This window comes from Podarcis cretensis (assembly GCF_951804945.1).
Source record: "Podarcis cretensis genome assembly, chromosome: 17".
In the NCBI taxonomy this organism is placed as follows: Eukaryota; Metazoa; Chordata; class Lepidosauria; order Squamata; family Lacertidae; genus Podarcis; species Podarcis cretensis.
This window is the reverse complement of record NC_137187.1, coordinates 19,515,735-19,533,608: the sequence shown is the minus strand read 5'-3', so window position 1 is coordinate 19,533,608 and position 17,874 is coordinate 19,515,735. Positions and strand designations below refer to the sequence as shown.

The 17,874-nt window shown below is 41.9% G+C and overlaps 1 protein-coding gene across 16 annotated transcripts in view; it reads right to left on the bottom strand.

The window, feature by feature from the left end:
• Window positions 1–505: 505 nt before the first annotated feature.
• MPDZ (multiple PDZ domain crumbs cell polarity complex component) overlaps window positions 506–17,874 on the bottom strand; it is a 109,017-nt gene continuing 91,648 nt past the window's right edge. For 11 of the 16 annotated variants that reach the window (XM_079959048.1, XM_079959059.1, XM_079959058.1 and 8 more), the window contains 8 exons: window positions 16,445–16,531; window positions 15,146–15,242; window positions 13,342–13,385; window positions 10,814–10,936; window positions 8,843–8,947; window positions 6,885–6,997; window positions 6,579–6,702; window positions 506–5,753 (listed from right to left, as the gene is read on the bottom strand). In XM_079959048.1, coding sequence (XP_079815174.1) covers window positions 5,607–5,753; window positions 6,579–6,702; window positions 6,885–6,997; window positions 8,843–8,947; window positions 10,814–10,936; window positions 13,342–13,385; window positions 15,146–15,242; window positions 16,445–16,531 — 840 coding nt within the window. In that variant the 3' untranslated portion in view covers window positions 506–5,606. The remainder of the gene's footprint in view (window positions 5,754–6,578; window positions 6,703–6,884; window positions 6,998–8,842; window positions 8,948–10,813; window positions 10,937–13,341; window positions 13,386–15,145; window positions 15,243–16,444; window positions 16,532–17,874) is intronic. The other 5 variants (XM_079959056.1, XM_079959053.1, XM_079959061.1 and 2 more) reach the window with 3 other exon arrangements.

The following is a 17,874-nucleotide window of genomic DNA, read 5'->3' as shown; positions in this document are numbered from 1 at the left end:
ACAGCTCTTACTGTCAGGAAGTTCTTCCTAATGTTTAGGTGGAATCTTCTTTCTTGTAGTTTGGATCCATTGCTCTGTGTCTGCTTCTCTGGAGCAGCAGAAAACAACCTTTCTCCCTCCTCTATGTGACATCCTTTTATATATTTGAACATGGCTATCATATCACCCCTTAACCTCCTCTTCTCCAGGCTAAACATGCCCAGCTCCCTTAGCCGTTCCTCATAAGGCATCGTTTCCAGGCCTTTGACCATTTTGGTTGCCCTCCTCTGGACACGTTCCAGTTTGTCAGTGTCCTTCTATAAATCTTTCTACCTCTACTCAATTGCCTTCAATATGGGGGCTGTAACACAAGAATGGATTCTTTGTGACATCTGTATATTGCATTTATTAAATAAGCATGAGGACAAAGGTATCCCATCAGGTGTTTGTGGAATGAACATTTGCACCTGCTTGCCATTCTGTTGCCCACCTTATCCTTACAGGAACAACCAAGACACCTGAAATCTCACTTGTTCACCATAGATAGCTTCACATTTATTAAACTAAATCTGCATTTAAACATAAACACCATAATAAAATATCTGTACACTACATCTGTTACAAATATAGAGAATATTTCAAGTGGTTTCACATACGGTAAGGTAGGTATAACACACTCTAAGCTGTTAGTACATACAAGACAATGATTCAACACTGATTGTTTCCAGTTACAGTATAGTACTTTACGAAGAGTCTCTCTCACTCTACGCCCATGTAGTATCTGAAAGTAATTAATGATATCAAAGGACTTCTTTTTAATTAAGCTGCGCTGAGCTACCGGCTAAGAATGTCTGAGGAAAATTCCCTAATTTTATTTTTCTCTTATTCTGAGAAAAAGTGAATGTATTCCTAAATATTCTAATTCAGGTTTGTTTTTTAAACTGTCTGTGTCATAAAGTAGCAACAATTCAATATCAACAGCCTTCTGGCGTTTTCTTGAAATAGTGGAAAACAGAAGGAACACCTGTGCTCTTAAGATGTATGAACATCTCCCCCCCCCTTTTTTTTTTGCACCAAGTGGTTTAACGTTGCTGCAACAGCAAACACAACATACTGCTTCAGGAAGAGAACCTATTTTTTTACCATTTGAAATTTTCTGTTACACACATTACGCTTTACCTAACTCAGCTGTAAAAGTTGCAAAGTTTTATTAAAGTGTAGTGCAGAACCAAACGTTCTTTGACAGACATTTCCAGTGTGAAAAGGGTGTTTTGCGAAGGTGAGCAAAGTGTTTCCTGAAAGACTTCTAAAAGCTATTTTTTAAAAATGCTAGTTCAGTGCTATTCATTGCCCCAACTAACTGCAGTTGCGGTGCAAAATTTTGCTTTAAAACTAGCCTTCCTTTGTAGTATCAATAACGTCAATGCACAGCCAGTTGATGGGGGCTGACAAATCTAATTCAGAATTAGCAGTACTTCCGGAATAGGAATTTCACTCACTCTGAAGCAGCTTCCTTGCCTCTCAGTAACATTACAGAGCCAAATCAGATTTTATGCTTCATGATTACATTGTTATTAGGAAGGAAAAAATGCCACTTTCAGGCAAGGTGTAACAACAACAAAGCCGTAGACCAGGGATGTCCAGCAAGTCAATCACGATCTACTGGTAGATCCCGGCAATGTTTTGTTAGATAGCGGTAAATTTTTGGCTCCCTTTCCTCTGCATTGGTAAATCTGACTCCTGTCCTGCCCCCTCGTGCCGCCCTGCATTGTTGTTTGAACTCAGGAAGGGAAGACGAAGCTCCGTCTTTGTGACTGTTTTCATCCATAGTGATGTGAGTGACTTAACCCCTACTTCCCCTTCCAAAAAGCAGACCTCCCCTCCCCAAGAAAGCCTGCACCTTAACCCCCCCAAACAACCTTGACCTGACCCCCCACAAAAACAGGGCCTGCCTTCCTCCCAAAGAAAGCTCAACAACTTTGAGCTGAACCCCTTAAAAAACAGGGGTAGATCATTGTCAGATTTTAATTATGAAAGCAGATTGCAGTCTCTTGGGAGGTGGCCACCCCTGCTGTAGACCATGGGTAGGCAAACTAAGGCCCGGGGGCCGGATGCAGCCCAATCACCTTCTAAATCCGGCTTGCGGGCGGTCCAGGAATCAGCGTGTTTTTACATGAGTAGAATGTGTGCTTTTATTCAAAATGCTTCTCTGGGTTATTTGTGGGGCATAGGAATTCATTCATCCACCCCCCCCCCCAAAAAAAAATCGTCCAGCACCCCACAAGGTCTGAGGGACAGTGGACCAGCTCCCTGCTGAAAAAGTTTGCTTAGACTGTGAAAGGGCTTGCAATGGAAACATTGCCTAGACGTGGAGCGGAACTGAATGCATGGTGGGTGTTTTCCCCTCTGCAGTGTCTCCCCCACAAAAAAAAGAAGCCTACCCACCTAAAATCTCTGAAGGGGCAGCATCTATCACAGGAGGAAAAAGAGGTTCACAAAATGTGAACCTTCCCTGCTTGGGTGAGTGGACAAAGATATTGGGTGATGGAAATTGGAGCGCTATAGGAGAGGCCTTAGAGGGTGGGTGTTGTTAGAGGAGTAGGGAATGTTTTGCAGGCTACAAGTATAAAGACATGAGAGAGTAGTCCTACATATCTGCTCAGAAGTAAGCTCCACTGTGTTTAATGGGACTTAACTCAGGCTTAAACTTAAGGTTTGGCTTCTGAGTTATAACACGTTTAGGATTGTGCTAGCAGATCTTTATTTACTTTTTACCTGATTCATTTACCTGATTCTTCCTGATAAATCCTCCATCCAACAAACAGCAGCTCCTGTTTGTAGACTAATGCATGAGTCTTCCTTGTTTACCTTCAACATCCTAGTGCTACTCTTTGAGCGTTTCTCACACTTTCACTCCCCAAAACTGTGGGCTGTTTGGGCCGGTTTTGTTCACATTGCTCAAAGAACTAAATTATGATCAAGCATTCAACATCATGGACAGTGGCAGGGATTTGGGACATTACGGGACATTTGTTCATAGGAAAGTTAGTACAACCTCTTATGAAGTACTACTTTCTGCATAAATAAACTCTGAAGCAGAGCAGCAATTAAGAACAGTATTCATCTTTCAAGTACAGGGTGTACCAGATATCTGCAGTATGTTCATGTATACACAACATAAAAACAGCAGGCATGGGCAGACTTTAGCCAATCTAATCCTCTATAAACTCAAACTGGATGCGACCCCTGGATTTTTCTACTTCTGCTGGTGGGAGCAACAACATTCTCAAACCACTGCTGCATTTTGCAAGTTTTCCCTGTATTGCAGATTTCACAGGTTCACAAGACAAACTCTTGACAGTGAAAGCATGAGATCATAGGGCTGGCAGGGACTGCAGGGACCAACTAATACAACCCCTTCCCAGAAGCCTCCTCCAGCCTGACTTGCTGCCACACATTGGCCCATGTCATTAAGACCACTGGGTATTATAAAGAGAAAGCAGATGCCAACAAGAAGGTGGTGGCTGGCTATATGACTCCATTTTGGCTCACTGTTGGAGGAGCTCAATGGCAGTGCAGATGCCTTGTCCAAAGAAAGTTTCAAGGTTTAAATGCTGGGGTCTTCAGTTAAATGGATCCTAGATTGAGGCCCAGGAGAGCCACAGTCAGCACTGGCAGTATATGATTGGATGCACCAAGAGTCTGACTTAATATGAGGCATTAACTTGGGGCTGGGGGAAGACATCCATGGTGGCCCTCCAGCCCCAGGTCAGAGATGTGAGTAGTAGGGCCACAGGTTTCTTACCTGTGCCTTAGAGCCTAGGCAAGTGAATCAAATTCACATGCTTCAGAGGCAAGGAAAGCTCCAGGTCTGCTAGTTCATCTCAGCTGCAGGAACATCCTTCTTAAGCCCAAATTCCAATCATCATGAACAGGTGTCACCGTGGCTCCTACAGAGAACTTAAGTACAGCAAAGTAGCAAGGGCAGTCCCTTGTTTCCTGCAGAAACTGTGTTGCCCGGGTGCTTCTTGTACCCTAAGAGGCTCCCAGGCACATGTGCAAAGACATTACGCATTTGGAGTGAAGACTACAACCGTTCTGATAGACAGGTTTACATAGCAGCTAACTAACTGCTTTGATGAAATCTCTTGAGATGGAAAACATTCTTGTAAAAGATCAACATCTCATTCCTTGATTATTTCTGGAGTTCTGGAACTCCGCTTAGAGTCTTGTTAACTGTGGCTGCCTCAAACACCTATTTGGCATGCCGCTATACATACTTTCTTAGTTAGGCTTGCCAAATATTCTAAGTCAGGTGCCACAATGACACAACTAGGTATTTCCAAATCGTTTCCTTTAAATTTGTCTTCTAACAGGGTGGCGGACCTTAGCATCTCAAATTTCAGTGGCACCCTGTGCATCACCCAAATACGTGCCGCCGTCGCCTCTCACTTTCCATTGGAGTAATACTGGCATGCCTGCTCCGGCACCCTGAAAGCTCAGTGCACAGTGTGACCATCCCAGTTGCCATACCCCTAGAGCCACCTCTACTAACAGCAATACAGTCAACTTTCTCATTTCTCTCTCTCTCTCTCTCTCTCTCTCTCTCTGCAACCATATACTGAATGCTTTAATTTTAAAATTAATTAAGGATTAGCAATTTCCATGATGACTGTTAGGACATGTGTTTTATAGGGAGAGTTCTTATGGAGGTTTATTACACTCTGAGACTTAATAAATGAAATCTGGAGCGTGGCATTAAATATTGAGAGCCCCATTTAGTTCTGTGGGACAGAACACACAGCTACACCACTGAAAGGGGCTAAAGCTACCCCTCCCCAAAGTCTATACCTCTGATCCTGGACAGCATTTCTATCACTGCCAGGGATTCCATAGGGAAGGGAGAAGAGTTGCACTGTATCTTTGCGACTTTTGCAACAGACAGGCATTGCTAGCACACACATATCCTATTCAGTGATTGACGTTTTGATACCATTAAAAAAAGGCCAGGCAGTCCAATCCAGTCTTATGATTCTCATGAATATCCAGCAAGCTTCCAACACGACCCTTTTAAAAGTGTTGCTCCCTAGCAATAATATTGCAGAAAGGAACTTGTCTAAGTTTCACAGATGGACACAGCTAAAGAACAGTGGTAAACTTAAATCAGACTGACTGACACACAGCCTTGAGAGGTTCCTTTGTTGTCAGAGGTCATGACTGGCTAGCTGATGTTTGGAAATTTAACGTTGCCAAAGCCAAAGATCACACATTTTCGGAATTTCAGAACATACCCTCCCAGCCCACCATCACACATCAAGTGTCTCATAATTACTTTATCCTTTTTCTCCTTTCATTGATTCCCTCCCCTTTTGATTCTATTAGTACTGCTCTCAAGTTCCACTGTCCTATGCTACAGAAACCAACCTCTGTACCTTGACAGCAAGAAACTATTTCTACTGCGTATAAAAATAAGATCATTTGTTGTTGTTGTTGTGTTTTCCACCTATGATGTCAAACAATCTGGCAGCTGCAGTAAGCAAGAGAACAATATAAGCATTTCCATTCTCTTTGCTGTGTGGAATGTGGACAGAGTAACTGTGCTGACTCGAATTTTCGGGGAAGAGGGTTCAAGAGAGAACAGTCAGGGTCACCGTTCCCTTCGTCCTTTTCAGAATAGCCACCGCTTCTTCGTGTGTGATGCCTTCCAAGCTTTGCCCATTGACGGCAATGATCTGATCCCCTCTCTTCAAGCGCCCATCTTCTGCTGCCGCACCCTGAAATTGAAAAGCAGCCAAGTACTGGATTGTGCCTGCAGCTTACTGCAGCACCAGTTTATACAGCAATTAAAACAACAACAACACACACACAAGTTGGGGTGATTGTTTTTGACCCACGAGTAAATTAGAAAAGATATAAATTGAAATACAAACTGTATTTCTGTATTTGAAATGTTAATTCCGAGAAGTGGGAGTCATAAATTTAAACTAGCACGGGGACAAGCAAAGGAGGACAACTTCACCCAGGTGTGGTACACAACACAAAAAGGCAATGATCTATCCCTACACCAGGCACGTCCAACTCTATAGAGACTGTGATCTACTCCCAGTATAATAAAACAGGAAACAGGGGGTGATCTACCCACTGTCATTGCCCATAGTTGTTGAGCTTTTTTAGGGGGAGTGAGTTCTCACTCCTTCACACACTCTGCCTGCAGATGCAGGGAATCAAGGCATTCACAAAAGCACCGGTGGCAGCAAGGGGAAATAGCAACGAGGGCGGGGCACGTCATGATCAACCAGGATCATGTGATCAACCAGTAGATCATGATCGACCAGTTGGACATGCCGGCCCTGCACTAATACTATGCAATGGAACGAAATGACAACCCCCCATCACCCTCCTTCTCTCTTTCTTCCCCCTTTCTTTCCTCCCAACCGCAAGAGGCTTATGACACTCACACCAAATGTGAACGAGCTGTGAAAAAACCTCTATGAATTGAAAGTGGAGACACTATATGTACTTCTCCTTGTTTGTTTGGTAACGCAATAAAATCTTCAGTAACAACTTAATTAAAGCAAAAATTTGATCTTGGCGCATACCTTTGCAAACACAGTCTTAACATAAATTGGCAGATCTCCATGAGGACTTCCATACCCGCCTACAATGCTGAAGCCCAAGCCATCAGGTCCCCGATCCAGAGTGATGGTTTTATACTGTGGAGGTCTGTAAGGCAAGATGCGGAAAGGTGAAGTCCAGCAACAGCCACTCTGAACCAAGGATGGGCAGATCTTTTTGCTCCAAAGGTCACATGAAGAGGTGACTGGTTGGTCACGGGAACATATGCCAATGGATGGGACCATTCCCCCTCCCCCCGTTAAGATACCAGTTTCAGCATAGCCACTCACCCCAAATCATCTTGAAAGATGCTGTTTGTTGTTAGGCCAGCAAATGAAAGGCTAGATGTTGGTGGATCTTGCTGCTGGCTGGTTATGACACTGACATCTCCACCAGCTACGACCTGCAGGTTCAGTTAAAATATAAATGAAACGAGTACACAGATTATCACATGAAAACGGCATGCAGAGAAGCCCCACAGTTGTTATGGGCAGGCGAGAGAGCGTAGGACATCAGAATTGGTGGGAGAGTTGTGCTTCTTATATTCTCACTTGCTTCTCCTCCCTGCAAAATCCAAAGGATTGACCTGTGCATGTTCCTCAGAGGGAGAAGCCCAAGGAGCTTGAGCACTTCACTGGGAGAAGTGTGCAAGTCTCCACTTCAGGTGTTGATCAGGATCTGAGGCTTTTGTATGTGCTTGCAAGGACATTTTTAAGATGCAGATGGAAATATGAAGCACTTCCTAGGTGATTTACAAACACAATAGCAACATTACTGTTTCTGGTTCCCAAGCCAGACAAATGGTGCCTTGCTTTGGATATGGACAGGGTTGCTCTTGTGAGAATGCACAAGATTTTGTAGCAGGAAATGGACTAAAACAGATGGGGCAACATCAACTGAATGTTTCTGTGTCCTTCATTGTTTTTCTACCAAATGCACCCCGAGAACTATATAGTGTCTGAAGCCACACACACTTCGCCATATGTTTCCGATTATTGTTTTCTTTAATTCATACATGCTTGTTTCAGAGACAGATTTGCACCTGTTGTTCCACTCAGAACCATATCTGGCAACTGTTCCCATTTTAAAAGGGAAATCCCCTTATTCCTCACAAGGATTCCTCACAAGAAAAGGGAAAAGTTGACAGCTATGTTCAGAACTCAGAGCAATTGCTCTGTTAAGACTCACAGATACACTGCCTAAAAACATGAGGGTCAGTTTGTGCTTGTGTTTTCCTTTGGAGCAAGCTTGGCTTTTTCTCTTACCAACATGATTTTCATTTCCTATTTGGTCCCACCCGCATGCTTCAGACAGGTTAAATTTATTCAAGTGCTTTGCAAGTTTAACATTTCTTCAGTGCCCTCTCCTTTTTTTTTTTTTTACCGATCAGGTGTTTTTTTAAAAGTTTGAAACACTTTTCTAGAATAGTGCTGGGAAGCAACTTTGCAACTGCCACAAAGGTAACTTATAAGGGCTGTGTGCAGCTTCTGTGGCTGCAAAGAGGAATAATGCATCTCAACTGAGCCTGATGCTTAGAGGTTGCACATCTAACCACAGCAGGCTCACACCTATGCACACCGAGACCCTTAATGTCCTGTGCTTTATGTGGAAATGTCCTAAAGCAAACAGGCCTGAATTTGGAAAGAACTGACAAGTTTCCAAGTGTACCCATGGCTTTTGGACCATCTGATATCTTGAATGCCCATGAAGATCCAATTATGGCTTGCATGTGTGACATAAAGAAACTACCTGGGCTCCCATGGCTCAGAAAGTAATATTTGTGCTTTGAAAGCTGTTTAGATTTTTTCCCCCTCCTGCTACCAGCCACACAGTGGACTGGGCAAACAGAAGTTCGCACAGTGGACTGGGTAAAAAGCTATTCCCTTTAACAGGGAATCGCTTGCCTGTTCATCCATGCGATCAGCTGCTAAACACCTTCAGTTATGCTTCCAGTTCTCCCCTATGCATAGCATTGCCTATAATTGCAGCCCAAAGCTGTTTCAGGAAACACGTTGATTACAAACCGTGTGAAAAACAACAACAATGAAACATTGTGGCTACTAACCGTTCATCAAAATGGATAAACCATTCCATGGACAAAATATATTAAATTACAGCCACTGGAAGCTAAATTCTCCTCAGACCCTTGAAGGCTATAATTTCTGTCCTTGAAAACAAAGTTTGAATAAATGTTCTGAATAGCTCTGCGGGCAATCTTTATTTTTGTCTCTGTTGTGGTTTTTTTTACCTGTATTTCAATAGTGCCAGAAGCATTTTTTAACAAGCTGACAGCCTGAGAATGAGTCATTCCTTCGGTTGGTGTTCCACAGATGCTAACGATCCTATCCCCTACCTGGAATATAAAAGAGGGAAGGGTGGGGGAAGAGAAGTCAGATGTCAATGATATCAAGTTGGCCTCTTGAAAGTCACTGGGCAAAGAGGACTTTTAACAACCCCCTTCCCATTTCAAGGCAGGTTTGAAACTGCTTCCCTAAGTACAGATCACCACAAATACACATTCTGCATTGCCAAGTGCTTGCCACAGAACTGTAGCTCGGGAAAGCACTTTATGTCTGTACCATTAAAAATAAGGTATTGCTCAGGTGGTGGTTTATTTTGTGATCAGCTTCTCCTGTCCATTGCAAATACAGATGGAAAAATTCTCAGTAGTGATTCCCTTCTTCCCTTTGTGACGATGCTGGAAGCTTCATTGTATTGTGAGGGTTTTGAAGATAACAAGGGACAAGTGTATATTTCAAGGGTTTTTCAGCCTTTGCTGATTGCAGGAATAATAGCAAAAATAAAAAATAAAAAATAAATGAGAACTTGCTCCTGCCTCCGGAATTATAAGCAGGCAAGGAAGATGGTCTTTAAAAAGGTCACTCATGAAGAGTATAACATGTGGTGGAATAGTAATGTAATAAAAAATATATAAGGGAAATGATATATAATGAAATGGGGAAAAATGTTTAAAATAACCTTTGTTAAAAAAAACAGAAGCTTTTTTACTAGGAATTATAGGTACCGAGATCCCAAAAGACCAGAGGAAATTGTTCATGTATGCTACAATGGCCGCTTGGATGCTGCTCACCCAGAGATGGAAGGAAGAGACAACCCCAACCAAAGAAGAATGGCAAATCAAGTTGATGGACTATGCCGAAATGGCAAAATTAACTGGGAAGCTCAGGAACCAAGAGGACAAGATATTTTTAAAAAGAATGGGAAATGTTTATAATGCATATGCAAAATCATTGCAGACAGGTCAAAACATGAGCAGGATTCTAAATACAACTTGTAATATAACAGAAAGTACAGATAACTTAGGAAGATGAAAAATATGGAGAAGTATTGATATTCAGTTGAAAACAGAATTAAGAGGACCCATGGATGGGATGGGGGGGAAGTCAGGTGATTCAGAGTAATCTTGATATGTGAATTCTGTATGATCTTTGGATGTATGTTTATTTTCTTTTTTCTTTATTTTTGAAAATCAAATATATATATATATATATAGAGAGAGAGAGAGAGAGAGTATAACGTACGATCTGGCCACAAGCCAGGTGTTTGTGGGTTCACAGACTACATCCACAGGTGCTTCCCTCCCTTGGGAGCCTATTTCAGTGTCTGCACCATGAAAAACTGCTGCTTCGGCACAAATGCCCATCCATGCAAAAGACTTCTGAGGCCAAAGTCCTTCTCTAGCAACTTCCCTGAATGCAGCCCGTCAAAACCGTGCTTGTGAAAACAAATGACATACTAGCAGCTGGTGTGCGTAAACAAAATTGGGTTGGGGAGCCTGCTTGTGAGGGTGTGGCGGAATCAAGTTGGGGAGTCAACCTGAGGTGGATCCACCTTCATTCTGCTTGCACCATCAAGCACCCCTGCTTGAAATTTTCATCCATCCATGCTGTGTCTTAAGATTTCTGAGCCAACCAAGTGGGAGGGGTTCACAGGTTTCTGCATTCGACACCATCCTTTCTGAGATGTTCAATGTGCTCTGCAACTGATGTAGTTTCAATGTGGGAACGGGCCAAGAAATGGAAAGACCCTGCCTTCTTCCTTTGAAATGAGTCTACAGCCTTTCTGGAATTTGCCACACCATTTGCTAGACACCCCCACCCCCCAAGACACCTATTTGAGGGTGAAAAGCAACCACTGAAGTTGTTATCTTGAAGTTAGAACATTTCATTTTCAAGGTTTTGTTTTACTCTTTTCTTACCCTCAATTTCTGAGTTTGAGCTGCAACTCCATTAGGATGCATCATGGCTATAAAAATCGGAACGTCTCCAAGAGGGCTTCCGACGCCACCAGCAATACTAACTCCCAAGGAATCTGAAGGGCCCTGTAACACAAAGTCAACAACAACGAAAGAAAAGCTGCTATTATTCAACACTCGAATCATTTTGTGCAAGTTCTAAAATCAGAGCTACAACTCCCTTCATCCCCATCTACGGCCAAAGGCTTCCCATCTAAACTCCCACATTATTATTATTATTATTATTATTATTATTATTATTATTATTATTATTATTCTGTCCATCTGACTGTGTTGTCCCAACTACTCTGGGCTGCTTCAAACAGCTTGACATAAGACATAGAAACTTTACTTGCATCAGCCACTAGCCATAGCAATAAAATAAAATACAATATACTGAGGATAAAGCTAAATGCTTAGATATGAAATACGTTCTAGACGTATCATCAATACAAATGACAGAACTGATATATAATCTTTTAACCACAGTTAAGACATGTGAAGCAACAGGCTTTCTTTTGACCTGAGCAATGTTAGAAAGTTGATCAAATAATATATCTGAATTGTCCCTACTTTTTTTGCAGTTTTTGCTGTCACCTGGTTATCTTGATAACAGATTAAAAACTCCCCTATACAAGGCTGCCTTCAGATGTCTTCTAAAAGGCAGGTAGTTGTTTATTTCCTTGACATCTGACAGGAGGGTGACCCACAGGGTGGGCGCCACTATCGAGATTCCCTGTAAGTCCACTTAACGCAGTGGGGGAACCACCAAAAGGCCCTCGGAGCTGGACCTCAGTGTCTGGGCCGAACGATGGGCGTGGAGATGCTCTTAAGGTATACAGATCAGCACCAACACTTTGAATTGGCTTGATTCAGCCAAGTTAGCATCTCATTGTTACCTTTGTTCTATTCCTACTGCCCTAATTCTTTGTAACCAATCCAATGAACCCTAGTCTACTGTACAGTGGTACCTCGGGTTACAGACGCTTCAGGTTACAGATGCTTCAGGTTACAGACTCTGCTAACCCAGAAATAGTACTTCAGGTTAAGAACTTGACCTCAGAATGGGAACAGAAATTGCATGCCGGCGGTGCGGCGGCAGCGGGAGGCCCCATTAGCTAAAGTGGTACCTCAGGTTAAGAACAGTTTCAGGTTAAGAACGGACCTCCAGAACAAATTAAGTTCTCAACCAGAGGTACCACTGTATAAACAAACATACCCACATTTATCAGTTCACCGTTATCTGCAATACCAGTGGGTTTTTTAAAATGTGGAAGTAAAAATGAAACAGCTATATAAAGAAAACCAAGCTCCCTCTAGTGCTTCTTTGCACATATAACGTCCAATCTCTGAGCCTGCTGAGGGGGAATAGCACGGCAATCTGTGAATCTTGCACTTTGTTTAATGCTGCCTTTAGCATTAAGTATTTAATGGCTGCAACTTTGCACAGTCTAATAGGCTTGTTTTCTGTGAGGTATTTTCGCTGCTGCAACTGTATCCCACATCTTCTGTAGGAGCTCAACTTGATGCTTTATTAGCCATTGTGTTCAGCTCAAGGATTTTAACGTCAGCATCTCAAGGCCCAGATGGCGTGGGGCCACATTATCTGAGCAGCTGCGTCTTCCTGCATGTTTCATAGCAACTGCATTGCAAAGCAAGCATTCTTGTCAGTTAAAGTTTCCACACTGGAGAGCATCGCTTGTCTAGTTTTATTCCCCTTGCTGTTTTGTGCAGTTTAAAACCTTTATTTAAAAGTTCATCGCAGGAAGTGGAATTTGAACACAGCTCTTGCACCTACTTTATTCTCTTCCTGTTATGAAGCTCAGTGTTTGTGTTTTGAAATGATCTGAAGATTCCTGACAAAGATGAGGATAAGGAACAGCTTTGTAAATAGATGTGCATGATCAAGGGAGATTTGGGCTTGTGCTTCTTCCACAACACATCCATCTCCATGCCATTTGGCAAATTGTTTCTGGAACAGAAGGTGCTTACAAAGGCAGCTAGTAATATGGGATTATTTTAAAGTAGGAAAGCAACAAAACCAACCTGCCCACTGGGCATGCCTCAGCTTTTCAGAATGCCAGCAGGAGCTCTCTGGTTTCCAACCAAAAGCACGATATAAATTCATAATGCAAATGGCGGTATGTTTGTAAAAGGAAGAGATACAAAACATTCTGAAGATTCAGATTCTGCAATTCCTAAGTAAATAAGACTACTGATAGGTTCACCCAAAAATCAGGCAGAGAAGCAATTTTCAAATCTCCAAACCTAACTTTCTTTCCTGGGATAAATAATGGGAATTTGTGTTATGTAGCTTCAAAATATGTGTGAGAGGTCTACTGATGAAAAAAACACAAAACTAATAAAATATAATGCAGTCGAAATCTTCCATTAAGCAGAATAGCCAAATTGATGCATGATGCAATCCTGCATCTATTCAAGTTAGTAATCAATTCTCCTTAATTTTATACCAGCTTCTAGGTTCTACTTACCTTTTTTATTTCGACTGTTCTTAATCCTTGTATTTCAGATGCTACTGTTAAAAAGGGAAACAGCACTGTTATCACTGGTGTTTTCCACTTTGAAACATTATTTTCCATGCACTCCAGAACATTTTTTTTTTTTATCACTGTTAAAGCTTACATTGTTTTCAAAGCAATTTAAGGAACCTGGTAGCGCTAGTCTCTAGGTTTGCTTGTTTACTTAAAAGCAAACAAAAATTATAAATTTTTCCTTAAGCACATCTCCCTCTTTCCTTCATGACATTTGTTTGGTCATTAAGTTGCTGCTGGAAAGTCAGGGTTATGTGCTACATCAGAGGCAATGGGGAACTTGCTTGATTTTTCCCCACAGAAATAACCAGTGCTTTTTTTGGGTAAAATAAAAATAAAAAATGAAGTGCTGCTACTTGTATCTTGATAAAAGTGTTGTGGGTACCAGCAAAAAAATGGCTGCCCCGGCAACAGAAAAAGAGGTGGCAGTACTCCCATACTGTTGAATACTGCCACAAGAAAAGCTAGTTCTTGATTGTTTCAATTAGGGGGGGCAAAAGAAAGATTGGGATCTACTCAGTGCTGGATTTACATATAAGCTAAACAAGCTATAGCTTAGGGCCCCACTCTCTTGGGGGGGGGGCAAAAAATTAATCACAGTCTCTGGTTAGTATATCTGGTAGTTCTAGTCAAAAACAAAGTAGATCAAAATCTGCCCATCATCCCTGGCTTAAACATTTCATTCCTAGAGGGAAATTTTAATCAATGGCCAATAAACAAGAAGAGAGTTTTGTTTTGTTTATTTCTGAAGTCACTGAGGTTCTGTCATGAATATCGCTTTCATCCCCAGTGCACAAAATCTTTTTATATGTATACTTTCAATTGATAAGATAATTTGTTATATTTTCATACAATAATGAAATATCAACTGTTATCTGAATTGTATGGAGGCAAAATAAATAGAAGGAAAGAAATACCATGGAAACAATACTGAGGATTACTAAATTACCCACAGTAATGCATATGGATATACAATGGTACCTTGGGTTACATATGCTTCAGGTTACATATGCTTCAGGTTACAGACTCTGCTAACCAAGAAATAGTACCTCAGGTTAAGAACTTTGCTTCAGGATGAGAACAGAAATCATGCTCCGGCGGCATGGTGGCAGCAGGAGGCCCCATTAGCTAAAGTGGTGCTTCAGGTTAAGAACAGTTTCAGGTTAAGAACAGACCTCCGGAACGAATTAAGCTCTTAACCCGAGGTACCACTTTATAGAATCCCATACTTTCAAATTCCAATACAGTATGAAAATGCCCCATTTCTCAATCAATTGGTTTTCTTTTTGTCTACCTTCTCTGACTGGCCAAATTTGTTAATTTTATCTTATATATAAATTATCCCACATTCTTAGGAAATAATCTGATATAAATGGATTATCTTTATTTTTCAAGTTCTGCCTTCTAATGGAAATTCCTACTGTTATTAAAAGGTGAGTAATAATTCCTTATTCTTCCATTGGAACTACTGGATTTCACAGACACAAGCACAATTAAGGGATCTAATGGCAAGTCATAGCTCGACATTTCCTGCACACAGCCAACGACCATTTTAGAAGCATCCAATTGACGTGTGACTGCCGACACACAAATATTTTTTAAATTTTGGAACATGACCAATACACGTGAGCATGAAAGCACAAAATGCCATGTGATTGCTGGGAGAACAGCATGTATCTAACAGCACAGAAATAACTGAGAAGATATTAGTTACAGAATTTGAACAGCAACAGCTGAAACTTACAGGAATTCTTCTTCAGAGTACTTTCATAACTTTCTGGTGGGTTGGATCCCGAACCTGGGAAACTGAATGATGACAGGCTGCCGCTTCCCTCGCTGACCTTAAAGAGTTACACCACTGAGAATTACTAGAATCCCTTAAGTCCAGTTTTCTTTCCACATCAACAATGGCATGTTCAGATGTCCAGCTTAATAATCCAAAATACCAACAAGCTTCGTGCAACCACACTCAGCTAGGTCACTCCTCTCTTCATACAAGCCAGGATATGAAACCAAGGTTTAAAGTTTGTTTAATATCCTGATTTCTTTGGAAGCCATTAACCACAGTTTCCTAGTGAGGATGCAACAGGAAACTATAGCTAACTTGTTTCCTGGCTTTCTTGCAGAGGAAGGAGCAAAGTGGCTGCATGTAGCTTGTTCATAACTTGGCTCACTAAGCTGATATTTCATCATCCAAGTACAACTACTGTCTCATATTTCGTAAGTAATATTTTACTTGGACCATGTCTGCCAGTTGTGCTCAAGGACATGGTCCCCCCTATGGGAGTGAAAGTACAAGTATGAATGGCAAACTATGCAGCATATTAGAGCAGTCAGAGCAAGAGCTTGGCAGAGTATCTTGTTTGGCGTAAAAATACTGTGTACCGGTAGAAGGAAGCACTTTTCTGGAGTGAAAGAACCCTCCAGATATGTGAGATATTGTACTCTCTTTCCCTGCTAAATCAGACTTCTCAGCAGCTATCTTGAATGGAGATGTAACCAAGTTACTCAGAGAGAAAGACAACGGTCAATTCTGTTCCCTGTGCAGAGCAACCAATCAGGCATGCACAGCCCTCCTACAGATGCAGTACAGCTGCTAACAGTGAGAAGAGGGGTTAGCACCAGAACATCCCTTCAGGCACAACATAGTACATGGGAGGAGACAGAAAGGAGGGGAGGGGGACTAGATCATACCCCAAATGTTTAGTTGTGACAGCAAAAATCATACAGTTAAATCCCAACTTAGTTTTCAGTACATTTGTAGATGTGCCTTGTCTTACACAGCATTGGGAACAGGGCTGTGCTACACAGCAGCTTTGAGGATCTAAGCTGTTAAAAAAAAAAAAAAAGCTAGAATAAACCCAATATGGCTATGGGTACATAAAACTGCCTTTTATGTACTTGACTTGGAGTTTATTCATCTCTGTTCAGCCTCTACAGAAAAATCACTGCCACTGCGAAATCAATTCCTTTTTATTTGCTTATATAATTTTAACAATGCTTGTGATGGTTCCAAATGAAGCCAATGCAAGCAATTACAAACCTGGCTGCTCTGAGACGTTCTCCTCTCCGAATGGAATGGGCCTGCCTTTATTCTTCCAACTTCTAGTCTGACTGTACCTAATGAGCACTAGAGAGCAGGCATTATTTGTAAGACACAGATTCCTTAACCCAGAGTATAATGATGTCAAGGCATATCTTAGTTAAAGGAAGATCAAGGGCCATTTCACACAAGTCTTAGCTGAACCTTCTGTAAGTGTTGTCCATTGTGTGATTACACCCGTGCTGAGAAAATTGCATGAACCTTGTCTAAAATCACAAAGGAGCATGTAGATTGCACATTGTCCATGCCTGCCAGTTGGTTCAACAAGGACATAGAGGGAGGTCCCTACAGAAGCAATGGCATAATAATGATGGTACATCAGCTGTATTTCACAGCCAGCTATGCCCATTAACAAATTGCTGTTTGGACAAGGTAACAAAATTATACTTTGAGTGCTTTAAGTGGGAGAAGCTCTTCTCTAACTGCAACATCGAATGGCATGTGAGAAGAATAAATTCCAAAATACACAGAGAATGAAGATGTATTCACCAAATAAGGAATGCGACCTGAAACCTGTTTTGGAAAACCAAGCAAAACCACCTTCAGCCATTCCAGGCTTTGCTTCTGTACATTCCAAGTCCAACAGAAGTTTGCATTAGTCCCTACTTTAACCCTCAGCAAGGACATCCACTATTGATGTCTTCAGTGACCCCAACGTTAAGTGGCTAAACCTAGCCCTTCTAACATCTAGCTAGCATTTCTTTTCTGCCCAGAGTATCACATAACCCAGTGCTAATGCTCCCCCCCCCCCTTTTCATCCCCATCTATGAAAACGCCACAGCAACATGATGCTTGCAAGTTGCTTCAAAGCACAACGTATAATCCTGACTTTGACAAGTAGGAACGATAAAGGAACTTCATTTAGAAACAGTAGCTTTTGTTTCCACTGCTGGCCATGCACTGCAGTGCTAAATCAGAAGTAGCAGCATATTTTAATCCCCCGGAACAAGTGAATATCTTTTAATCCCCAGTCTGTCGGTTCTGTATGTGCTGAACGCAACAATGAAAGCAGGGTGGGTGGGTGGGTGTGCAAACGTACCTAAAAGGAACTGCTTAACTTAGGCCTTTCATTTGCTTTACAAATATGGAATGTTAAAAAATGCCAACCTTAGCATCCCTTAAGAAAATAACAGAAGAGACCGGGAATGATCAGTAGGGGTGGCCTCCCAGCAGCAGAGTCACTCACACTTAAAGGAATGGTGGTGGGGAGGTTGATACCCTCCTACCAATGTGCTGTTGTAGTGCCAACCTTCCCATCACCCTCTCTTCCAAGAAGTAGCAGCAACTCCACTGCCAGGAGGCCCTTGTGCACAGTGGCAACCTCTCCTCACCAACGCCGCCCCCCCCCCCCCCCCCGCACAAGACTTGTC